This window comes from Lampris incognitus, chromosome 15, assembly GCF_029633865.1.
Source record: "Lampris incognitus isolate fLamInc1 chromosome 15, fLamInc1.hap2, whole genome shotgun sequence".
Lineage (NCBI taxonomy): Eukaryota > Metazoa > Chordata > Actinopteri > Lampriformes > Lampridae > Lampris > Lampris incognitus.
The window spans coordinates 21,071,578-21,098,273 of NC_079225.1; the positions used below are offsets into that span (position 1 = coordinate 21,071,578).

Consider the following 26,696-nt stretch of genomic DNA (forward strand, 5'->3'; position numbering starts at 1 on the left):
AGGACTGAGCTGTGGGTGGTAGAAATTTTGATTGACAAATGACCTTCTACCATCAGGAACGCCCTGACTCGGTAAAACAAACCAATCTGGGACCCAAAGAAGGAGGAAAACAAACACAATATGACCTAGTTGTGGTCACGTTTCTAATTTGACTCTGTTAAATCAACAATGCATTTCCTGTCTATTGTTGTCCCGCACCTTCTTGTTGATCGACATGGCACCTACACCTAACCGTCATTTATCCCACCTTTTTCTACGAGCCACATGTGAATTCCAAACCGTGTGAATTGATACATTTCACCAACACACTATGGTACAAAGGGTTTTAGCATGGTCATAGTCTTCAGAATCAGGGCGGGTGTTGCCCTCGTGTTTCTGTTAACCCCCCCATGAGTGAATCTATTTTCTGAGGCACCTCTGACACTCATCTGGACCACAATGCCCCCTTTCTCCTCTCCACCTCACGCTTGGCTGGGCTCTCTGAATACAACCCAGGGCGAGATAATCCATACCTCTGAATCCTCACACAGCACTAAGCAGAAAGAAACACACACACACACACACACACACACACACACACACACACACACACACACACACACACACACACGTATGTTGGCACTTAAATGATCACACGTGTTGGAGTTCACCAAAACTTAAGCATTGCTTGCAGAGTATGCAAGCTAACACGTGCAGCTGAGCACAACCAAAACGCACTCCCATTCACTGTATACAGGTATGCACTGAGAAACCAAAAAATATACACGCAAACAACAACGCACAACGCGCACTTAGAACCAACACTGTGAGTCACTTTTTCCACTGGAGTACCAGTCAAACTAAAAAAAATTACAATACTGCCCTCGTGTGGTAGTATGAAAAATAGGGACAGAGAAACTTTTTTTCTCTATAGATGATTCTCTGGCAAAACTGAGGGGGTCAAATTCAAATGTATACCTACATTGCCTCCCTTAATTATTTCCTTGAATAAAATAATATCACTTGATATGGGGCCACCTCGTTTCCCCCAAACACTCCATTGCAACATCTCCTTGCATTAGTTGAGCCTTTAGAGACTTTATCCTAAATAATCCAGATGCATTCCAGGTGGGGTTTTCTTGACAGAAACCACCACACCACGGGCTACAGTGAACATATAATTGCCATATGTGGGTTAAATATAACAAGGTGAGACAGATTGCAAGTGAGAAGTGAGAGACAAGGTGTTTGAACATGTCTCTAAAAATGTAACGCAACAACAACTAATAAGGGCATGTGAGAAAGTAAGAATGCATATACTTTGTGTGTATGTGCACATTTTCTGTTTCCTTCTATGTTTTTGCCCACTGCTGGTCATCTAAATCAAATGGAGTTTATACACCTTTGATTAACTGCCTGCCGCCCAATGACTGTTGGGATAAGCTCCAGCATCCCCGCGACCCTGAGTGAGGATAGGCAGTTTGAATAATGAATGAATGAATGAATGAATGAATGAATACCTGTTTAGCTTGACAATTTTGAGGTCAACTCTCTGACAAAATCTTTTATGGTAGTAGTATAAAATTATGTGCTGCAACCTTTGTATTATATAATACAGGCTTTTTTGTATTAAACAAGTACAAAATGAAACTGTTATGATTATTCATCTTACATAGGAGCCAGCTGCATCACCTCTGTGGGCAGGACCTCAAGCTGTGCCTTGACCTATCAGAAAAGACACTCAAAGTTGATGGGAATAAATTAAACACAGCATTTTTCATCCTATAATATGTTGCTTGAGTATCTGTTTTTCTACATCCATTTTATAATCGCCTAGTTCTTATCCAAATTAGGTTTTTAATTGCTTTTAATAGTTATTATTAGCACACTGTATTATCTTAAAAGCAATGATTTTCCACTTCGGCTCATTGTTGGTCTAAAGTTTGAGGAGGAATTTGTGTCATTGCTAAAAAATAAAAGGGAAATCCTGACAGACTTGCAAGTAATACATAGTACACATACCCTGACAGTTGAGAATGTGTTCCAGCAGCTGCTGTAGGTCTGTGTTCTGTTGTTTAAGAAAGCCTATCTCGGTGACAAGCTTAGATCTCTTTTTCAGGGCAGCACTGGAAACGCAGATAAGTCATCAGGGTTGTGTATGCATGGGTTACTACTGTGTGTGTGTGTGTGTGTGCGTGCGTGCGTGCGTGCGTGCGTGCGTGCGTGCGTGCGTGCGTGCGTGCGTGCGTGAGTGAGTGAGTGCGTGAGTGTAGAGGCGGCGGGGGGGGTACTCACTGGTACTTCTTCAGCGAATCCTCCAGTGTGTCCCACATCTTGAGTTTGGACTCAGAAATAATGTTGGCCATACTTTCCCAATAGGCTGCATCCTCAGAATGATCCCTGCCTCCAAGACCCATCAGACTGGGTTGACAGGGGGTTGAGTGCTCCCTGACAGAACACCAAGAGCACAACAGCGCCAACAGATCACAGACAAATCCATCAGAGAAACTCAGTAACTGTCTCTATACGCAAAGTATAGCTTTAGCTTCATGAGACACATTGCTGGTACATGTAGACTAGTTTGGTGAAGTAACTAAATGAAAGTCAAAAGAAAATGTAATAGTATTTTTTTCCAACTGTTACTATTGTTGATTACAATATGTACTTCACAGAAATAGAGCATTCATAATGAAACAAGTTTACACAGAAGATCTGTGTTTTGACCTGGATCTTCTGTGCTGGGCAGTGAAGGCTTTCAAAGCGGCCAGGACATTGTTAGGATGAAGAAGGTCAGAGGTCAGGCTAGTGTTCTCTCCTTCCTCTACCATAGCATCGCAGCCACCTTGCTCTTCAGAAACCCCCTGCTGATTTGAGGAACATTTGTAATGGTACAACTTTGTCTACCCTTTTGAAAGTTTAATTGGTTTTCATCTATTAATGGTAGGTTTTGATTTTTGATAGATAGATCGATCTATCTATCTATCTATCTATCTATCTATCTATCTACCTTTCTTTCTTCTTGACTCTTTATCTCTTTCCTTTCTTACCTCAGCCTGCTCTCTCTGCTCTTGTTTAAACCTTAGGACGAATTCAGCCAGCTTGTACATGTCGTCTTCACACTCAATACCCAAGGCCTGGAAGAGGTCACAAAAAGTCACCACTGACAAGAATCTAGAATGTAGTACACTTTTCAAACTTTACTTTTCATTTCACTATTTTTTTCCCAATAAAACAATCTCCCTCAACCCTATTTCTGTACAATGGGCAGTTTTGCCGAATGCAGTGCTGTCCTGTGGAAGAGAGAAAAAAACAGAACCAATATGTATGAACTTACAGAGAAGATGGAGCACAGTTTAATGAGAGACTGTGTATTCCTGTCCAGAGGAGACAGCAGGCTCTGGATTTTACCCTCCACTACTCTCAGGAAGCCCTGGAAGATAAACAGTTAATATAACATTATTAAAGTTATGAATTGAAACAGCAACAAGCTCAGTTTTGTCTCATGTATTGATTTGACCTTTCTTTCTTTTTTTTTAGTTAAGATTGTAATATTAAGTAACACAAGAGGGTGTCAACGGATGCATTGACATATCATGGCTTGGGGTTCAAACCCATGCATTCCAGTGTACATGATATAGTTAAGGCATCTGGACGCCCACAGTGTTATCATTTTGACTTTGGAATCATTGAGGCATTGCCATCTAATAAACTTCTGTTGAAAATGACACTCACCGCTTCATTACACAGCAGCTCTAGCAGTTTATTCACTGTCTTCATGGACACCTTTCCTTTGTTCACTGACAACTTTCCTTTCTGCTCTGCTGTACTTTCCTCCTTCTCAAGCTCTGTGCTTCTCTCACTCTGCATAGCTGACCCCTTTCTGTATGTCGGCATAGCAACATACTTAGCCCCAGTCTTAGTCATATACGTATGTCTGACAGAGGCATCCTTCAACTCCAAGCTAAGTTTAGGAGCCTTCCCAGTTGGGATCAATTGGGAGGAAGCCTGGTGTGCAGTCCACTGATTTTTTTTCTCAGAATTGATGGGATCTGGGCACTCCATAAGCGGGGCAGCGTTAGGCCACTCCCAGGCTAGGCCTATATGTTCATGAATCAGCCAGTCGATGTCCAGAGCCCTCTCCACCAGCTGCTTAACCTCCAACTCATTCATCAGCCACATCTCCTTAAACCTCTTGGAATCTTGCAAGTGTCTGGAGCGGGTGAGGATGGACAGAGAAGGAAAGGGAGAAAGGAATGCAGGGCATTAAGAGAACTAAGAAAGGGACAGTGCAATGAATGGGCCAAATATAAAAGGTCAATGGGGTTTGAAAGGCACTATGTGTAATTTTACTTGAATTGTGACCTATCACTCGGCGATGTGAATATCAACAACAAATGAAAGCAATCAAGACAAACAATTTAGAGTAGGAATGCAGTGGATAAACAGCATATTTACCAACATCTGCCATTTTTAAACTCCTAGATGTCATTTTCTGCAATTAATGCTGAGAAGTCTTAGGGGGTGCAAGGCATCAAACAACAACAGCCGGGTTCCTATTTTCGATCACTGCCATTCAGCAATCCTTACTAATATTACTAATATTGACCAGTCATATTATGCTTCAGAATAGCTGAAGCATAATATGACTATATTATACATGTAATATGAATACATACCACCTATAATTTAGAGTGCTTTTGTGTGTGTGTGTGTGTGTGTGTAGGAAAAATAAATTATTGTTCACCTTATCCCCATCTTTATTTCTTTGATTTGCTGTTTAAGTTGTTTGTTCTCCATGAACAACTTCTTGATCTTCTCTCTAGACGCTGTCTCCTGGCTGACACACTTGGTTTTTGGGTTCCTGGAATGAACGTACCAGTAGAAAGAATGACTGACTTTAATGTGATGGCAGTGTGTGTGTGTGTGTGTGTGTTTGTGTGCCTGTGTGTATGCGGGGGGTGGGTGTTTTGAGCTAGGAGGTTAATGAAAAAAGCCACAGGACACATTCACACACATTCCAGGGTTCACACAGACAGTGTACGTGTGTGTATGTTACCGGATGATCTTATTCTTCTGCTGAATTTTGGCAATAGTGCTGTCTCTCTTCTCCCACTCCTTGGAATCAAACCGATTCGCCATCTTCATGTGGTGGTGGACTTTAATCTGCTGCAGCTGCGGCTCGGCGATCTACAAACAGGTTTTGGATGATGGACATGTGTGGAGTTTACTTTTCCATCTTGGAGTTTGTGTTTTTTTCCCACATTTTTGCAAACAGAAGACTGGATACTAAGGTGCTATCAGCCAACATTTGCACTGTATCTTAGTTCAGAATGCTTTTTTTCCAAGGCTACAACTTCCTGCACTAAACCTTCCAGGAAAAACTTTGTATCAACCTTGTCTTCTCAAGCTTTGTGCCAAGCTGTTTGGTTACATTTTTCTCCATATCTTCCTTGTTACAATGAATTGCTAGGCCTGACAAGTATCATACTGAACAACCTATGTACATTAAAAAATGGCAATTAGAATTAAATGTCAGCAAGTTCAGTTCCAGCAAAAAACTAAGTTATCACTGCCTAATCATTTTCTCCATCTTTCATGAGTCCTCATACCTGTACTAATGATGTACTTGATCCCCAACAAATGACTCAGTATCCTTAACTCGAAGGTTCTACTGAACTTCCACTATTTCATTAATGCTTCTGGATCTAAGTGTTGTCTCTGACACCATAGACCACAATATCTTAACTGATCACTTGAAATTCAAGATTCAATAATTTATTGCCATATCAACTTTACAGTTGATTTGGAATTTGTTTCAGTGTGCTCAAAGATAACATCAGTAGAAAAACAGGCTGTTACAACTGTATTACAATAATTCAATTAATGCAACCCATACGGCCCATGCCCATAAAGTACATGTGCTTAAGAAGTCTATACAAGTTTATACAACTACTGAAATATTTAGGATGTGGATTGCTGCAGGGTACGTGCTATTGTGGAAGCGAGATGTTCTGGTGTTAATACTGCGGAGTCTTTTACCCGAAGGGAGATGAGTGTGTTACAGCCACACAATACAGTTATTGAGAAAGTGAGCACACTTTCTATTATAGCTCTGTAGGACTGTAACATTGCAACCCTTGACACTCCAAATTTCCTAAGCTGCCTTAGAAAGAATAGTCTTTGGTAAACTTTCTTCTGGATGGTGGTGAAGCTGTCTTCCCATTTCAAGGAGGAGATTGTAGTCCCAAGGAATTTGAAATTATCCAGTCTCTCTACCACCTGGTTGTTAATGGCCAGCGGTAGTAACACTCCCTGATTTTTACAGAAGTCAACCACAAGTTCTTTAGTTTTGTTGATATTCAGTCCCAGATTATTATTGCTATACCAGTCAACAAAAGTACAGACTTCATTTCTATAAGCTGCCTCATCATTACAGGAAATCAGTCCCACCAGTGTTACATCATCAGCAAACTTAGTCATCTTTACAGTGTCAGATTGTGAAAAACAGTCACTGATGAGGTGAGAGGTAGTAATGTGCGGGTCAGGATTTTTTAATACCCGCAGCCACCCGACCTGTTATGAGAGCCAATCCGCACAGCCCGACCCACTAAAATACGCGTTAATTTACCACCTGAACCCGACCTGCAAACCTACAAATTTAGCCTAGGCTACGGCAAAGTGAGCAGTGTTCCAATATTTTGTTTTTGGGCTGTTTACCCAGCATAATACCCTGATTGCAAGACATAGCCTATTGTATATTAGCCTAATAGCGTCTGGATCTAGGCTGCTAAATAAACAAATGAATTGCTCCATACGGTGTTCCTTATTGTTGAATAGCAGCAAAGACATGAACTTGTCTCTCTCTTTTGCGCACACACACACACACACACACACACACACACACACACACACACACACACATACACACACAAACAAAGTTTTGGCGGTGTAAACAAAAGCTACAGATACCACTTGCGGTAATAACTCATAGGTGAAGCCTTAACACTCTAAAACACATGCATTAACCAAAACCACAGTTGCGATTGATGATAAAGCTGCTTGCGTGTGTGTGTGTGTGTATACGTGTGTGTTTGAGAGAGAAAAAGTGATAGAGAGAGGGAAAGAGAAGGTGGACTAGTAATTCACAGCCTAGGCTATTGCACGCAAAGTTTCTGTTATAACTTACTTGGAATGCTGCTTTGTCGTTTTTTGACCCACCAGCCCAAACCCTTGATATTTTAGTAGGCTTACCCAAACCCACCCGATCCGCGGGTTGTGGGTCGCCCCCCAATCACTAGTGAGAGGACACAACCCTGAGGGGTACCTGTGCTAATTGTCAACGAGTTTGAGAATCTGTTGTTGATTTTTGACAACCTGTGTTCTGCCCAGAAAGAAGTCCAAGACCCAGAGACACAGAGACTGATGGAAACCTAGCTGCAAAAGTTTGTTACATGGCCTTGTGAGTATGACTATTAAAAGTTGAGCTATAGTCAATGAACAGTACCCGAGTGTAGGTGGCAGGCACCTCTAGATGCTCCAAGATGGAGTGGAGACAGAGATAGCTCTGTATGCAAACTGATTTGTATCTAGCACAACATTGGACAGATGTTTAATGTATGATACCCTCACTTTTATTACAAGAGGGGCGACTCTCAGGGGCGACTGAGTAGCGTAGTGGCCTATTCCGTTAGCTACCAACACAGGGATTGCCGGTTCGAATCCCCGTGTTACCTTCGGTTTGGTCGAGCGTCCTTAACAGATACAATTGGCCGTGTCTGCGGGTAGTAAGCCAGATGTGGGTATGTGTCCTGGTCACTTCACTAGCGCCTCCTCTGGTCGGTCAGGATGCCTGTTCAGGGGGGAGGGGGAACTGGGGGGAATAGCATGATCCTCCCACATGCTACGTCCCCCTGGCGAAACTCCTCACTGTCAGGTGAAAAGAAGCAGCTGGCGACTCCACATGTATCGGAGGAGGCATGTGGTAGCCTGCAGCCCTCCCAGGCTCGGCAGGGGGGGTGAAGCAGTGACAGGGACGGCTCAGAAAATAGGGTAATTGGCCAAGTACAATTGGAGGAAAAAGGGGGGGGGGCAAAAAAAAGAGGTTAAGGCAACGGGCCTGTAGTCATTTAAATGGCTAACAATGGGCTTCTTAGGTACAGGAATTATTATTGCAGATTTAAAGCATGCTGGTAGCTAACACTGGTTGACAGACCAATTAAAAATACAAGTGAGAACAGAAGCAAGTTCAGCAGCACACCACTTAAAAGTGGCTAAGGACACAAGATCAGAGCCTGCAGCTTTCCTGCTGTTCTGACTGCGCAGCAGACACCCGACATCATGCTCTCCAACCACAGAAGGTGGACCCAGGGGGTTTCCACTGTAGGCAGACTCTGTTGGTGGATTGAGATTTTATCAAAACAACAGTAGAATTACGTTCATCAGGGAGCTTGGGTTCATCATCCAGGCTGAGTGTTTGGTCATTTGCCGCAGTCCCTACCACACACCTCTTCTGTCTGTCGCAGAGCCTGTTCTCCAGCTTACCTTTGTAATTGGCCTTAGCCTTCCACAGTGCCCACTCAAATTCATATTTTGTGGATTTGTAGAGAGCTCCATCGCCCCTCTTGAATGCATTGTTTATCTTCCTACATAACATTTTAACCTCTCTGCTGAACTATGACTTGTTGTTACTACACAGTCACTGTCTTGGATGGAATGCACTCAGTTTCTGAGAAATGGATGTAAGACATAATAGCACTGGCATAATCGTCTAAGTCATGGCATGACTCCTTAAAGACAGACCAGTCTGTAATATCTGCAGTCAGCCCAGTGCAAGGAAAAACCCTCTTTGTGTAGTGTGGAGTTTGGGATGTTTGGGTTCAGCCATGTTTCTGAAAAGCAGAGCAGGGAGCAGTTTGCAATGTCCTGTCTGCTGCGTATGAGGATATTGAGCTCATCTTGTTTGTTAACCAGGGAGAGTATTATACTAGGAAGCAGTGTGCAACATTTACAACGGCGAAGCTAAACTAGGGATTTAGAGCTAGCATAGCGGGCAATGAAATACATTGGTATTCCACTTGCAATCTTTTAGGTAACAGAAATTCATATTCCTCTATTGTTATGAAAGTGTTAATGTTAAACTGTTTGCTGGCATTTGTTTCTAAGTAGTACAATGGTTGGCATATTGTTTGTACTATGTTTGCAGCATATAAGTATGTCATAATTATATTCCTATAACATTATCAGCCCTTTTCTTGTGTAACCTTGTCGCTGCGACCTTTGTTTGCCTTGGCTGTATAGCAATTTGTAAACGTTTGTACTGCTAAAGTATTATACAAGTTATTACAATTATAGTCCCTTGCTCTTGAGCATCCCCCATAGCACTCTGATGTTTTTGGACTAGAAATCTTAATTGTAAAGATCCGGTGAATACAACAATACAGTGATGTGTACTTGTTTGTTATATATACAGTGCTGCTTGAAAGTTTGTGAACCCTCCAGACATGGTCACTGTTTTTGTAAAAAACATTACAAATTGGGATTTGGATGTATGTGTAATAAGCTTATTTTAAAGCACACCTTCCAAATAATGGACATACACACAAAAAGAGATATATTTTCATTATTTAATTCAACAAAGGTGGTTTATTTCACAAAAACTGAAAATTTAACATGTGCAAAAGTATGTGAACCCTTGTATTAGTAGCTTGTGGCTCCTCCTTTTGCAGCCATTACTTCAACCAAACGTCTTCTGTAACCACTAACCAGTCTCTCGCATCTGCTTATAGGGATTTTTGCCCACTCCTCCTTGCAGAACTCAGCCAGTTGAGAGAGGTTGGAGGGACATCTGGTATGTACCAACTTCTTCAGGTCTCGCCACAACATTTCAATTGGATTAAGGTCCGGACTTTGACTGGGCCAATCCAGAGTACGAATCCTCTTTCTCTGAAGCCATTCCTTTGTAGTTTTGCTGGAATGCTTTAGGTCATTGTCTTGTTGCATAATCCATTTTCGTCCCAGCTTCAACTCCCTGACTGATGGCAGGAGATTCTGGTCAAGAATTTGTTGATATGCCGGAGAATTCATGGTTCCTTGGATAATATGGAGTCGTCAAGGTCCAGAAGCAGAAAAGCAGCCCCAGACCTTCACATTTCCACCACCATGCTTCACTGTTGGGAGGAGGTTCTTTTCTTCATATGCAGTGTTGGCTTTTCTCCAAACATGTTGGTTTTGATTGTGACCAAATAATTCTATTTTGGACTCGTCTGTCCAGAGAATGGACTTCCAGAAGGCCTCTGGTTTGTCCAGGTGCTCTCTGGCAAAGTTGAAACAGGCAGCTTTGTTCTTTTTTGAGAGCAGAGGCTTCCTTCTAGCAACCCTCCCATGAATGTCATGGCTATTCAATTTTCGTCTGATTGTAGATGCATGCACATTTGTCCCAGATGCTACCAGAGAGGTCTGCAACTCTCTAGAGGTGATGTGTGGGTTGACCTTTACCCGATTTATTATTTTTCTGGTGCTTCTGGGTGATAGTTTTGATGGGCGTCCACTTCTAGGCAGAGTTGCTGTCATAATTTGTCTTACAGTGGATGGATGAAGCTGGAATCTTTTGGAGATGGTCTTATAGACCTCCCCAGACTGATGGGCTGTCACTACCCTCTTCTTCATGTCCTCGGATATCTCCTTTGCTCTCGGCATTGTTGATTTGTATGGGACCACAGTGGTTTGGTTGGTTTCCTCTCTTTTAATTAGTGCAGGCCAAACCCTTTCCCAAGGATGTCTCATTTCATTGGTCTGCTTAAATGATTAATTAAGCATCCAAATGTGTTTCACCTGAGTCTGTTACCTGCTTGACTTAACCAATGCAGCTGGGGGTTCACTTACTTTTGCACATACACTAATTCCATGTTTCATGTAGTTTTTGGGCTACTTAAACAAGTCCCACTAAACAAGTACATGCAATTGATAAACATATATCTGACATTTCACACATAAAAACTGGTGATGATAGAATAAGAAAATCGTGGTAAAACAACAGAAACATCTAAACTGCTCAAGGGGTTCACATACTTTCAAGCAGCACTGTATGTACTAACCTGAGCCTCAGTTTCCAGTTTGTTCTTGAATGAGCTGTTGTCATCAGCCTCGTCCAACCTCAGCTGCTGGAGCTGCGCCTGGTACTCCTCTACATTTTTGACCCTCTGTTTCAGTTGCTCCAGCTGCAGATAGATCAAAAACAAAAAAAAAACAAAAAAGGTTGTGTGCTACGGAACGTAGGGCAGAATTACTGAAGTGTATGTATTTAGGTGTCTGTGTACATTTGTGAGAGAGAAAGGAAAACAGAAGGAGAAAAGTCCCTTTCTGAGATGTCATATATTGACCTCTTTGTCATGCCTTTCCTTCATGTGCTGCTCCCATTTCTTTCCGTTTTCCATCTGTAGGATCTCAATTTCTTGCTCATAAACACTCTAGAAAATTAAAATAAATAAATAGTCAACATGTAACCATCAGTGGAACTGGCAACAGAGGGCAAATGAGCAAAATCTCACATGCAAGAGAAATTTAGCATAACAATCTTACTGGAATTAGGGCAAATTACTTCACAGAACAAAAACATCCACATGTAACTATTTAATTTCTGACAGTCTTTCTTAGCAAAGTTGAGTAATTTCAGTATTAGGACAGGGGATTGGTTATAAGGTAATGAAAAGTTGCCAATAAATTGGAAGAAAAAATACTGAAATCTGAGCCTATGTAATGATAGCCCCATGTGATTTATTCAAAACCTACAAATGCTGATTATTTGTTAGTCCATTTGTGTGTCTGCCGGTGAAATTAATCCTTTTAAATGGACCTTTAAAGACCAAGTTCATTTTAAATCAGTAACCATGTGTACTAGCAGAACATAACTTGCATAATTTGAGGTTAGCATTTTTGTGAGAGGGCAGTCAGATACAGTAAGATATTACTGTGACCTTATTACCTGGTGTAAAAAAAAAAATAAAAAAAAAAGCCCTTATTTGACACTATCCAAACTGTTCTGATGCTGTAAACACACTCCGTGGCAGTAGTTCTGGCAGGTAAAACCAACTATCTATAACAGTGTCATTTGAAGAGACCCGTTCACTAAGGTGTGGTCCTACCTGGATCTGGTCCGTCTCCTCCCTGTAAATCCTCATTTGGGTCTTTATCTCATCCTCCATCTTCTCAATAATTAGATCCACCTCTTCGGCCTGCTTTTTCAAGTCCTTATGATAGCAGTCTTCTTTAGCTTTTAGCTCCTGCTGAGGCAAATGCATGCATGCACATGGAGACACAAACACATAAAGGAAAGGGTAAAAGTCAATGTACGGATTAACCTGATCATCACCATGTATTACTACTACTACTTTCAGCTGCTCCCATTAGGCTTCGCCACAGCGGCTCATCCATTTCCATCCATTTGGTTGGTCCGAAGGCAGTGGACCTTGCTGATGACTGCAACAGTCAGTTTCATCACCATGTGATGCAATATAAATAAATCCTTGTGTTTGAATGGGTTGGCTCTCAAAAGAGTTTGTTTTCTGTGGTCTAAATCTTTTAAATTGGTAAACATGTTTTTGTGTTTGTATATTTGTGCTCTTGTAGCTTTTGCCTGTTGTATTCTCATCTAATCTTTTTTTTTTTAATTGATGTCTCCCATTTCTTTTTATAATCAGCTTTTATTTTTTGCATCAATTATACCATACTTCAATTTATCTTTGTGGCAGAGCGTATTCGGGTCCTCCTGTTCCGAATCAGATTAATTGGCAAAGGGTAAGTTAAATTGTAAACACACCCACAGATGATACACCATGGAGAGAGCGAGTGAGAGCCACAGAAACATACATGTGGCTGCCACTCGGGCATTCTGAAAATTGCCTCTTTATTTTTAGCGTGTTGATTTAAGTTCCAGATTACCGTAGCCCGGCTGCAGGCTCAGCAGAAACAGAGGTCTGTCACAATCTTGTGATGTAACAGCATAATTCAAATGCACTCACATCACTTGTTAGTCTAAATAAATATTGATAAAGTGTCAAGAGGTAGTACTCATAGTGGTCACCGTAGTAGTGGTTGCAGTTGGAGTAGTCAGCTGTGGTAATATAGTTTTAAATCAGGTTTAACAGGAAAATACATGGTTTTCCAGAAAGTCTATCTTTCCCCATAAGCTATGATAAACTTTAGTAAGAGGTTTTTGGTGGGAAGCTTGTCACCATTACCTGTTGCAGTTCATCAATGAGTTTGTTCTTGTCCTCTATGATTACAGTACACAGTTGCACCTGGCTCTGCAGAGCATCCCGCAGTGAAGGATTCACTCTTTGCTGATCCTCAGTCCACTTTCTGACAATCTCATCAAACCTTTCCCTGCTAGACTTAGCCTCGTTCTCCAGCTTCTCCACTCTGGCAGGGGAATATGATGATGGTGGACAACAGAGGTAGGTAAATAAGAGGTTAAGGAGATAAAGAGTAACTTTGTTTGTTTTTGTTTGCACGTGTATGTGTGTGCATGTGTGTGTGTGTGTATATTTTGTGTTTGTGGTATTGAATTGATGACATTAAATAAGGGAAATTATGGTCCAATAAAAAGAAATATATTGCTTATATTATTTCCTTATATAACTGTTTCCAAGAAATTCAACTTCAATTTACCCTCCACAATAAGCTAAACCTCCCTCAGCAGTAACAGTTGCTTTAGAGACGTGGTAAACGCAATGGAAAATTACCTTTGCCTGCATGCCTCCCTCATTTCTGTCCTTCGCTCGCACTCTTTGAGATCTGCCACAACCTGAACGTTGGTAACCAACTCCATCCTATCACCTTCCATGTTGGTCAATTTCTGGAAAAGTGGATGAAAAGCTATGAAAACTAATAAATACTTACCCTTCCTCCAAACCCTACATAACATAAATGGTACACCGTGTTTGTAAAATATGATAACATTTATGGATAAGCACTCACATTCTGTCATTAAAGAGCTTGAGTTCAATAATAGTATCTGGCTATGCAAGGTGTCCCAAAGCATCGGCGATAGGGAATGACAACAAAGCTATAGCAGGAGAGTTCTGTGCGTTTAGCCTATCCAAACTCATCTCCCGATGACCATTAACTTTAACTATAGCCAACCTTTAAATGAATCTACCAAGAATGCAGGCGTACTTGCACCTCACAGACCTTGAGGCTTGATGCTGAGAAGAGTTTTCTTCCCTAACTGAAAATAATTACTAAGGAGGATTACTCCTTGGAAACCAGCCGTGCATGTTACATAAGTTGCCTGGAGAAACTGACTCTGAACTCAAACTATTGTGACGCTGTAGTAGTTTGGATGAGCATGTGCTGTGGATGGGCATGTGCTTATTGGCAGGTGAGGATTTATCATTCCAATTAAGTATCTGGCATTTAACACTTGAAATTAGGAACAATGAAGATTTTATGCATTTCATTGCACTAGTATGATGAATGATGCGTTGAACCCTCAGTACTGATTCTTGTCGTACAAGGGTAAAATTCAAGTTAAAACCTATAACAATATAAATTTGAGTAATTTTAGTGTGAAACTAAACCAGACAGAAATTATTTATATGTAAATGGTATTTTTACTAATAAAAAACGTTAGGTTATGAAAATTGTTTAAAACATCCATAAACCACAGGAATGTTTAAGATGTTTCCGGAAAATAAATCAAAAACTTCTCACAGTCTGCCGTTATTTAGCTAGTATATGTCATACTGTAAAGGCATGCTGGTGCTCGAATCCAAACTGACAGGGAGTGAATAAAGTTTGTGCTTTGGCCACCCAACTCATATTTAGTTTTACATACGTATGTTAACATCTCTTCAAGCAAATAAAAACCATCGTGGCTGAACTATTGCTATAAAAATAATAAGAAGCTTAAATCAGGATTGATTCAAATTTATGTGATCTAAACCGTACCGAGGAATGACATTTAGCGATAACTTCAAAAATAGCTAGCGTGAAGTCAGTGGGAATGAAGCTAGCATTAACGTTAGCCTACTTGCTAATACTAGTTTAACTAGCTAGCTAGCTCAGAGTTGCATCAGCCTCACATTTAACGGATACTGTAACACCAATTGTAATTTTATTTTTAATGTTTAATGCTACATACCTCAGTTACGGTAGGGTGTATATGTTGCTTTTAATTAGTATTCAATAAAGCATCTACACTCCATATCTATGAATCTCCAACGGTGCTCTGAGGGAAACTGCCAGTTAACCAACGGAAATGTTTAACTGTACTTCGGCGAAAGGCAAACGTGGGCTGAAGACTGTCAATCAACGGCGAAGTTTTTCAGAGGCGAAGACTGAGAATCAGAGCAGAAGTACGTATTCTGGCGGCACGGTGGCGCAGTGGTTAGTGCGGTCGCCTCACAGTAAGAAGGTCCTGGTTTCGCGCCCCGCGTCCTGTGTGGAGTTTGCATGTTCTCCCCGTGTCTGCGTGGGTTTCCTCCGGGGGCTCCGGTTTCCTCCCACAGCCCAAAGACATGTAAGTCAGGTGAATCGATCATACTAAGTTGTCACTAGCTAAGAGTGTGTGGGTGTATGTCGGCCCTGTGTGATAGTCTGGCGGCCTGTCCAGGGTGTTTCCCTGCCTGCCGCCCAATCACTGCTGGGATATAGGCATCCGCGACCCTGAGAGCGGGATAAGCGATCCGGAAAATGGATGGATGGAAGTCTGTCAATCAACGGCGAAGACTGTTTATCAGAGGTGAAGTTTGTCAATCAACGGTCAAGTCTCTCAATCAACGTTGAAGGCTGTTAGTCAGCGGTGAATATTTCAATCAGAGGTGAAGATTTCAATCAGCGGTTAAATCTATCAATCAGCGGACAAGTCCATCAATCAGCGGAGAAGAGTTGAAGTGTGTCAATCAGATGCATATGTTGATGTATATGTTTGTCGTCTGTACGGACCTTTCCATCGGCACGGAGAAATGGAGGGTCTCCCTTTGTGAGCATTCGCAGGTGTTTACGTTTGGAAAGCATTCCTCTCTGGTCCCACTGCTTTTGGTTCATCGACTTTAAAACTTCGTAGACCGCTTAAATTGAAAACATAAACGTAGAATATCACCTGCAAACTTTACACTGATAATTCATTTCTCCCTCGAGTCTGATGGGCTGTTAATAACCTTGCGCGCGCGCACACACACGCGCACACAGACTTTGCCAGATGAACTTTGTCATCTCCAGTCAGCTATTTGTCAAATGGTATTTGTCCGATGGTACCACGAACAAATATCAATTTCCCGTGCGTCTGGACATTCCAATTATAAAACTCAATAGTAATAATAATAATAGTAGTAGTAGTTATTGTTATTGTTATTGTTATTATTGAGACGTTGGCCCTGTTTTGACTTTGCTTGCGCGCTCACCAATTGGGGGCAGTAATGTCCCGGATGCTGTTAATTCTACAGTAAATAGATACGAGAAGTAGAAATTCGAGCACTTCCGCATAGTCACCAAATTCTCAGATTCTCATTCATATTGGCTGACTTATCAAGATTGTAACATTTTGTTGCAAAATGACGAAATCAAAGGACAAAAAACTAGAGAAAATTAGCGTAGCCAGTGAAGTAAGATAACCTTTTCTTGCTATTCATCGTAAATCTTGATGCACCATTAGAGACGTTATGCTGTGCTGTTGCAAGCTTCAAGTTTCATAGTCTTTGTTCCTTGGTTTATTCTGAACGTTTTTTTTTCTATTTCTTTAGATTGATCGTATGGAGGAGAAGCGGTCACGTTGTCAGGCCAGTATCGAGAGGGCCGAGTACAGACGGAGATGCGAGAAGCACTCTGATAGAGAAAGGTGCGGGTATTAGTGTCGATGATGTTAGAGGCTGGATCGAAGATTTTCGAGCCAAACTTTCTTTCATTATAGTCGACTTCCGGAGATAATGTTTTTTCTCATAATTCTTGGACCTACTGGCTTGATCCTAGCTGACTGAATTTTGTTTTTTTCCTGCTCACCAGAAAAGAACTCGAAGATAGATTGGCAGTAATGCAAGAGAGGGTGAAGAAGTTTGGTGGGTTTACATGAGATCATTCACCTTTGACCTCTGAATTTAGCATCCCCAATCACCATGATTCATTTGCTTCCTATTGCTGAATGACTGTGCTATGACATCTTTTTGTTTTCCCAGATAACGAGCTCGTGGCCTTAAGAGGCGAGAACCGAAGAAACATGATGCTGTCTGTTGCTCTGCTGGTTGTCAGCGCCCTCTTCTATTATGCCTTCTTCTTTAATGAAGAAGACCTCTCATGATCTTGTCCAAAAGCCGAGAGGGTTTATCGAGTGTTCTTCCATCATAATGGCACTCCAGAGGAAACAACAAGGTGACATGGGTCCAGCGCTCAAAGCCATTTAGCGATGTTTACACAAATTAAAAAACAGTAACCGTCTAATGGAAATGGATTGTTTTAGATCCACACAACATGCTCAGGCTCCCGATGACGTCGGTGTTTCCATGTTCCCCCTGGCCTGTTTGGGTGGATCTCTTTTATACAACAAAAGATCAAAAGATTGCTCAGGCAGCTGTATTGACTGCAGAGCTGCTTGACCGTTAGAGGATGGCCTTGTGCTGGCTTCGTCTGGCTCTGTCAAGCTGGATAATTGGAGGGAGATAGATAGTTAACCTTGCAGTTTGATAAAGATCCACTCCCTCGATTGTGTTTTCTGATACAGAGCACTACTGTACTTTCAAAGACCACTTGCTGAAGTGAATGGACTCAACGACTCAACTCTTTTGCCAAATTAATTCATACATGGAGAACAGTGTGAAATGTTGAAAGTGCTAAAGGCATAATATAGACAAGGTCGCAGTATCAAAAGAAACAAGGACTGTGTAATACATAACGCAAATATGCCAAAGTCTGCTTTTAGCTAAATAGATCACGATTATGTGCAGAACTGCTGACAGTCAGAGCAACCACCCTCTCCGGTCGCTACAATACATTGGGATCCTTTCCATGAACCACTTTTTTTTATTTTATTCATGCTTTGTGTGTTTTTGTTGTCACCGAACATAAGAAATCATGTATTTTGATGTTTTCTCAACCTGTTCACTGCTTCTGATATATTCCCTCCTATCAGGGATGGGGCAGTATAAGCATGGGCACAGTTCTTTTAAAGAACACACAAAAACAGATTGTAAAAAAAAAAACACACACACATAGGGCCTTATATTTTATATTATCAGTAAATTATTTAGTATGGTATGATTGTTTTTTTTTCACAACTGGAGGTAACGAAACTTTATAAATGTATTCTTTCAACATACCAATAAAAAAAAGACTAAAAGGTTAAATTCTTTTGCTTTGCTTTGCTTTGATAGTTATAGTTTGGACTATAATTCAAAGGACCATTATGGGACCTAACGGGGTTTAAATGAGGGTTAATTAACATCGTGTGGCACAAAAGAGTTTGTATGCCATCACTTTGGTGGCCCATGTGTTACAACCCATACCAGCAGTGTGCTTTTCCTCTGCAGCCACCAGAAGGCAACCCCTACCCAAGTCTGCACCCTTATTGTCCATTCATTTTTAAGTGTCCGTTTCAAAATGATTTTGACTGCTTTTTAACCACAAATATGACATAAAAGGAAATGATTCTTTACCTTAACAGGCATTCAAGTAAATGAGTTATTGGAAAAATTAACTCATTGAAAGGGGAACATGAGGGCAAGGAAATCTTCCTCTGGAGAAATACTTTAACAATGAAAATTCAATTTTCAGTGTGTTCATTCATTATGGATATACAGATTCTCTGCAGTCATGACCTTTGTGAGATAGGGATGATAAAAGATATCACAAAGGCACGATGAAGATGTTACAAAAGCAAGGTTTTACACATCCTCACGCGCATACACACACACTCACACCCAATGTGCATGCAGAGAGACACATGCTGTACAAAACGAGCCCTCCGACCCCATGCTATTTATGCATGCTATTTCTCCTCCAAGATGCTAAAGAATATATCTTGAGCACAAGAATAAGCTTTTGTTTTGACCACGACTCTAATGAACGAGATCATGCTCTTCTTTTTGATGGGTCTCATCACTGAGCTGTTCCTTGGCGCTCTGCAGCGCAGGCTTCTCTGCTTTTGCAATAACATATTATATAGACTCTGGACAGCTGCCAGAATATCTTTCACTGTCGGTGGCTCTGTACGATTCATGTCATCCCCATTTGACCTCTGACCTCAATTAGTCTTTTTTTAAACAACTTGCCTGCCTCTGGGTGGATGTTCTGAGGTTGTAGTTGACTACTTTGGAGAGAGAAAGGGCACTATTTGACAAACTGAGAAGAATATAGCAGTCCTTGAAACGGTCAAAATCAGCACAGCTGTGACCTCCCATCTTACTTTAAACAACCGTCTTCAAAAAGCCCTAGTGGCTCAGCATCTCCTGTGAGTCAAACGTAGCCTTGAACTTCTGTTGGCTAGTCTTACCATTACTTTCCACATTACCATTAAATACTACCCAGAAAGTAATTGTGAAAAGAAAATCCTTCAACTTATGATGGGAACCACTTTAGCATGTCTCATCTTTTTCATCTTATGGGTGTAACAGGGTGGTTAGGGTAGGAGCGTTGCTGCATGTGTTGTTTGACCTACCCCAGAAAACAAAATGTCCAAAATAACCCAGAAAATGAAATGTCGAAAATGTCTGACTAACCTGTATTCAATGAAACCAATCAGCAGTTACCAGCTCAATAATCAGCTCATACTCATGTCCATTCAATGTTTTTTAGCTTGTTATATCCATTATTTGGCAATCCCTCCACTAAATTATGAGTTTTAGTATACTATAAATTATAGTGCATTCATAGCCGTAGCAGGTCAGAGACTGGCTTGCATTAATTCAATTCAATTTATTGTCATTAAAAACAATGTGCAGGCACGTGTGTAAAAACAAAATGAGGGCTTCGCCAAACAGTGCAAGACATACATAGGCAAACACAGTATAGATATATACAGATAAGAACTAAAAGCTAAAGATAAAGTAAAAAAAGAGCAAGCGTACAAACATATTTACAGACATTCAGTGGGTAGCCAGGTTCAAGTGGGTAACGGCTTGGGGAAAGAAGCTGTTTTTGAGCCTGGTAGTGTGGGCTCTGAGGCTCCTGTAGCGCCTCCCAGAGTGCAGGGGGGGAGAACAGCCCATGGTTGGGGTGGGTGGAATCTCTGCTGATGCTGAGACGTCCTTGAAGGCAGCGTTTGTGATACATGTCTTTTGTGGCTGGGAGCTGGGTATCGCTGATATGCTGGGCCGACTTGAAGACCCCCTGCAGAACTTTATGGTCTACTGAGGTGCAGTTGCCATACCACACTGAGATGCAGCTGGTCAGGATGCTCTCTACGGTGCGGTGGTAGATGTTGGTTAGAATTTTGGGGATAGATGGGCGCTCCTCAGCTTCCTCAGGAAATGCAGTTATTGTTGGGCCTTTTTCACAAGGGCCTCTGTGTTTGATGTCCAGGAGAGATCCTCCCTGATTTGGACTCCAATGAATTTAAAGCTGGAGACATGCTCCACTTCCACCCCATTAATGTGTATGGGGGAGTGGCTGCGGCTTCTAGACCTCCTGAAGTCCACGATCAGCTCCTTCGTTTTCTGCTCATTGAGGACAAGATTGTTAGTGGTGCACCATGATGTGAGGGGGTGAATCTCGTCCCTCTAGGCCGTCTTGTCATTGTTGGTGATATGGCCTACAATATCGTGTAAAGTGTCCTGTTCTTTGAATGAAATGGTCCACTTTCTGAAAGAAAAAAACCCAGCAAACGGATTTCCTTTTTCGTCACATCCTTCACTGCCCACGTTCAGCACGATAAGATACGAATTTGGCCTCGGCGCCTGCATTTACGCACGACCGTAGTGAGTAAATATGCTCACTCCATCTACTGGAGACATGCCGGTATTACACAGTCTGTTAGCCACTTGTTTGCATGCACAAATTACACAAATGGAGGGGTTCAGCAGCTAAAATATAATAACTTACTACCCTTGAACACTTATACCGAAGAAAGTCTACTTCAATCAAAAAACAAAACAAAAAACAAAACTGAAAAGGAGGGAGAACTCCAGACAAAGCAGAAAACATGGAATCTGAAAAGTTAAGATTGGTATATTCTCTGTAAGTTGCCCTTTACATGCCATCACTGTCAAATATGTAACGTTAAACTAATAATAGGCTAGGGTATGCCTTACAGTAAATGAGCACAAAACATAAAAGGATAATACCTGACTCTCAGCTTGAGTTGATGGCATGAAAGGTGGAGAGGCTTTCATGACAGACAGGCCCATAAAAAAGAAGTAGAACAAACATACCTGCAAAGGGATCATGTGACAAAAAAACAGCAAAGAACAAGACAACTATAGCTCACGTCTGATTCTAAAAAATGTCCGGTACACAGGTTCCAAAAACGAATAAAAAATGTGAAGAAAAGCATTAACATGCCTCTAATGCAGCCACAGTGGCCCAGTGGTTAGCACTGTAGCCTCACAGCAAGAAGGTCCTGGGTTCGAACCCCAGGCTGTCCCAGGTCCTTTCTGTGTGGAGTTTGCATGTTCTCCCCGTGTCTGCGTGGGTTTCCTCCAGGTGCTCCGGTTTCCTCCCACCATCAAAAAGACATGCATGTTAGGGTTACTACTCCTGTCTGAACCCCTGACCAAGGCATGGAAAGAAGAACTGGAGTTGGTCCCTGGGTGCTGCAGCTGCCCACCGCTCCTGTTCAATATGATGGATTAAATGCAGACAACAAATTCCACTGTAACCTGTACAATGACGAAACAACATGGCTTTCTTTCTCCTCTTTCTAACATACAACTGCCTCAGTGCTTTGGCAGGTGACTTTGGTGCATTTCTTGTCTGCATGTTTTCGTCTTTTTGAGATTTTGCCTGTATTTAGATCTGTACTTCCATCAGTTTATTTGTGTCTCCGTAACTCTCAGTAAAGCTGAGTAACAATTTACGAGAATAGGTTTGGTTGGACTGTTGGTGGAGGGACTGCTCACACGATCCTATCACATTTATGTACGTGCAAATCTTTTATACACACCTCTGCCCCAATCCATCCATCCATCACCATCCTCCTTAATATGTGCCTATGTAACAACTAGAATTAAAAGAGTTGCCTAAGTGCACAACTTCTCTTGACTCTCTTTCATATTTAAACCAAAGACCAATAGTAAATAAGTAAGTAAATAAATGTTTATTTATATAGCACTTTCAAAAACACGCAAAGTGCTTTACACTCAATAGAGAAAATATAAGTAAATACATAAAATAAATTGAATGAATATAAAACATGGCATAGGGAGTAACAGACCAAGCTAAAAAACAAAACAAAACAGAAGTCAGGGGTGGGAATCTATAAAAAGGCTTGCCTGAAAAGATGGGTTTTTAGAAACTGCTTAAAACAGTCCAAAGATTCAGCGAATCTAATGGATTGGGGAAGACTATTCCAGAGGCTTGGGGCTAAAAGTGCAAAGGCGCGGTCACCTTTTGTTTTGCAGTTGGAGAGAGGAATGGATAAAAGACTGAGGTTTGAGGATCGAAGGGGTCGGGAAGTGGAATGAGAAATGGGAAGATCAGAAATATAACTGGGGGTAAGATCATGCAGTGCTTTAAATGTAATCAGTAAGACCTTATAGGCTATTCTGAATTTTATGGGGAGCCAATGGAGGGATGCAAGAATAGGGATAATATGGGACCTACGGCTAGTTCTAATTAATAGTCTAACAGCTGCATTCTGAACCAACTATAGACGATTTAAAGTAGCTTGGTTGAGGCCAGAGTAGAGGGAGTTACAGTAATCTAGACTGGAGAAAATAAAAGTGAATTAATATTTTGATATCCTTAAACAACAAAATATTTCTGATTTTAGCAATATTTCATAGCTAAAGAAAACAGGATTGGAACAGATATTTTGATGATGGTGATCAAAAGACATGTTCTGGTCAAAGGTGATACTTAGATTTTTAGCAGTAGGTTTGATGTTTGAATGAAGCGGACCAATAAACTGATCAACTACAGTGGCAAAGTTCTCAGGAGAACTTTAGTTTAGTTTAGTCAAGAGGTCTTCAGTTGTCAGGGTTTAGATGGAGTCTGTGAATGTTCTCATTCATCCAGGTCATGGTTATCCAAAGGAGTTGAATCAAGTGCAACTGGACTTGGTATATATCCGTGAAGACGTTTCGCCTCTCATCCGAGAGGCTTCCTCAGGTTTAGATGGAGGAAATTAAGGGACATCCAGTCTTTGATGGCAGCTAAGCAATCATGGACGGAGGATGGTTGATTCAGGTTATTGGGTTTGGCAGAGAAATAGATCTGAACAGCCTCAGCATAACAGTGGTATGACGTCTTGAAAGTGACTAAACAAATGACCCAGAGGAAGCATGTATAAAGAGAAGAGTATTGGCCCAAGGACAGACCCCTGAGGGACTCCACACAGTAGAGAAGCTGACAAGGATACAAGATTGTTAATACAAACATTAAAATATGTATAGTGTAGTCCATTACAACAGCAGAGCATGCAGATTGGCATGTAACTTCAGGTCAGGCCCATGTAAATTCATGAAAGTACGAAGGCATTATTTTTTAACTTTTTTTTTTTTTGCTCTTTTACATCATTAGTATTTGTGGCAGTGTCCTGGGTGAAAGAAATTAGATAAGGCAGTGTGCTCTTGGTTGGATTGATCTTTGATCTTTTCAACAAATTCAACTGAAACCGTAAGGTGTTTATTAATATTTGCTGCACATTTGTTTGGTACAATTATGTTCACCGGCTTCACTATCCAAACCTAAAGAACACGCTTTACAAAATAGTCAAGTTTGTTTTTTATTACTTTATTTTGTATCGAGGAACCCCTCAAGTAAAATACAAATTATACATGAAAGCTATATTGCTGTGGCTGCTAAGAGAGTGCTTTAATGAGTCTCACAGGGAGACAAAAGTTCTCCCTGTAGCAGCTTAGAGAAATTTTAGTCATGTGTTATCAGCTACAGATGTCATTAAAGGACTGAGCTAGTTACAGTCAGTGCATATTTGTAGCTGTGCTTGGTATGGGTCATCTGTGAACAATGCTTTCAGTGCTCCTGCTGCTGTGGTCCCCCAGAGGCCCTAACCACTGCAGCGACCACTGCATGTGCAGTAACAAACTCATTTGCGATGTTAAACCAGGTTTCACTGTACTTACTGAATAAACTTTAAGTTTCTTTTTTTATGAGTTATTTTGCAAATCTAGAGGGGGTGAGATAGCTGGAATTTCAGTATATGAGAGATAGGATTGTTTGTGTGGCCTTCATCCCAGCCACGCGCCTATCAGGAGTCCTAACGGATTCCTCGCCTCCACACGCTCTCTCTCTCTCTCTCTCTCTCTCTCTCTCTCTCTCTCTCTCTCTCTCTCTCTCTCTCTCTCTCTCTCTCTCTCTCTCTCTCTCTCTCTCTCTCTCTCTCTCTCTCTCTCTCTCTCTCTCTCTCTCTCTCTCTCTCTCTCTCTCTCTCTCTCTCTCTCTCTCTCTCTCTCTCTCTCTCTCTCTCTCTCTCTCTCTCTCTCTCTCTCTCTCTCTCTCTCTCTCTCTCTCTCTCATCTCCAAAGAAACGAATGTAAACGGGCCCATTATGCTGCACCTCTGTGAAAATCAAACGATGATCGGGGAGGAGGAAGAATGGACTGACAATGGCTGCCGACCAGGCTGCAGTATTAATTGAGATTGTATACTTGAAAATGCTCCCGTGATGTTGTTAATACTTAGACACAACAAGAATTTTACTTTTTTTTTTGGGGTTAATAATTCAAGACGTTTTACTTATCATATTGTGTCTGGGTTCACATTTTTAAGTGGCACAACGTTTTCAAACTTTTTTGAACACTTTAACTGCATGAACTGTATTTTGGTGAAGCACAGACAACTTTTAGGTGGTTCTGGTATTTACTAGAAAATAAAACCATATGTTGTTGATATAATTACATTAAGAAGACATCTCCAGTCATAGGCGTTATCGATGGCTAATCAAATAAGTAAAAAACGACATACAAGAGGAGACATAATGCTAGGGGTTACAATTATGAAACATGCACAAAAATTAACAATTTAAGTCAATATATATATATGTGTATACTACATGTGCATATTTGTATACATCTCTAGTATACATATATGTATACTATAGATGTGTGTATGGATATATATGTGTGTTTATATGTATACAAATATACGTATATCATATACATATATGTATACTATATACATATGTATATACGTATGTATATATATATTTGTATACAAATATACATATATAGTATGGTATGTACACACACACACACACACACACACACACATTGATACCACCATATTTACAAGAATTTGTACTTTAACAGTGAGTGCAAAAGAGGCATAAGCAAGGTCAACTAAAAAGGCAACTCATGGTCAGGCTGATGTTCCTTTCATGTTAGCTTGACCATCAGGCATTAATGGGAGAGTGCACCATATACCAATTCAAGATTAATACAGGAAAAGCCCACAAGGTAGCTAAGGAATGATGATGATGATATGCAGATATGGAAGTAGAAGATGAAAATGGGGTAGTAAAAGATGTGGTTTGGAGGGTACAGGTAGTGTGGCGGTCTATTCCATTACCTAACAACATGGCGATCGCCGGTTCGAATCCCCGCGTTACCTCCGGCTTTGTCAGGCGTCCCTACAGACACAATTGGCTGTGTCTGTGGGTGGGAAGCCAGATGTGGGTATGTGTCCTGGTCGCTGCAGTAGCGCCTTCTCTGGTCGGCCGGGGCGCCTGTTCAGGGGGGAGGGGGAACTGGGGGGGGGTAGCATGATTCTCCCACGCGTTACATCTCACACGCTACAGCCACCTGGTCAAACTCCTCACTGTCAGGTGAAAAGAAGCAGCTGGCGAGTTTTTGATTTCGCGACCAGGTATTTATGTATGTATGTATTTATTTATTTGTGTGTGTGTGTATGTGTGTGGGTACAGAGAGAGCACCCAGCAAACACACTGAGGCTCTGGACTGTACACATGAAAGTCTTGGAAGCCTTGGGCTGCGGGGATATGTTATATAAAGACTGATGCGCTGATTATCAGAAGGTGTGAGAAGAGTGTAACTTGTTTGTTGTTTGTTGCCCCCCCAATATGGGCATGATAAATCAGGACGCTTCCCTCCTCAGCATCCTTCATGGACTAGGCCCTAGTCGCTTTTTGAACAACCCTTAAACACGGTTGGTTGATTTGCACTTCAACCATATGCCATTACTTCAATTCACAGTCAAAGTAATAGCACACCATACAGGTTTTATAACAAAAATAGAAGACGAGCTGATGAGTGGCTCTCACAGGCACTTGTGGAGCTCATTGTGCCCTGGAAATGCTTGTACGTATTATTACACACACTCACCGCTTCACGCAGTGTTTTCCTGAAAACACAAAGATAGGAGTGAGTCTTCACTGTGCTGGGTTTAGACTGGTTTTCCCCTCGCACCTCCACCCCCCCCCCCACCGCTTTCTCGCACACGCGCACACCCACACACACACAGATACACACATGTAGTAGACGCGGGCACACACCTACACACCTACACATGCTGTCAGGTATCTCCCGACAAAATCTAGTATCAGCCAGACCGCTTGAGATACACACATGCACACGCAACCTCATCATTGTGCATGTGCG

At 41.4% G+C, this 26,696-nt stretch overlaps 2 protein-coding genes across 2 annotated transcripts; one reads left to right on the forward strand and one right to left on the reverse strand.

Annotated features, from left to right (window-relative positions):
* Positions 1–1,647: 1,647 nt before the first annotated feature.
* Positions 1,648–13,819, reverse strand: LOC130124810 (dynein regulatory complex protein 1-like). Its single transcript, XM_056294158.1, has 14 exons — positions 13,719–13,819; positions 13,215–13,395; positions 12,120–12,257; positions 11,358–11,444; positions 11,073–11,195; positions 5,036–5,166; positions 4,724–4,840; positions 3,712–4,189; positions 3,314–3,409; positions 3,027–3,113; positions 2,683–2,840; positions 2,275–2,400; positions 1,976–2,105; positions 1,648–1,704 (listed from the first exon to the last, which is right to left on the reverse strand). The coding sequence occupies exons 1-14, from the start codon at positions 13,817–13,819 to the stop codon at positions 1,648–1,650; spliced, it is 2,010 nt and encodes a 669-aa protein (XP_056150133.1).
* A 2,648-nt stretch (positions 13,820–16,467) lies between these two features.
* Positions 16,468–18,305, forward strand: ccdc167 (coiled-coil domain containing 167). The gene is made up of 4 exons (XM_056295046.1): positions 16,468–16,580; positions 16,719–16,813; positions 16,978–17,030; positions 17,148–18,305. Exons 1-4 carry the CDS (start codon positions 16,530–16,532, stop codon positions 17,267–17,269), a joined length of 321 nt encoding a protein of 106 aa, XP_056151021.1. The 5' UTR covers positions 16,468–16,529; the 3' UTR covers positions 17,270–18,305.
* Positions 18,306–26,696: the final 8,391 nt, after the last annotated feature.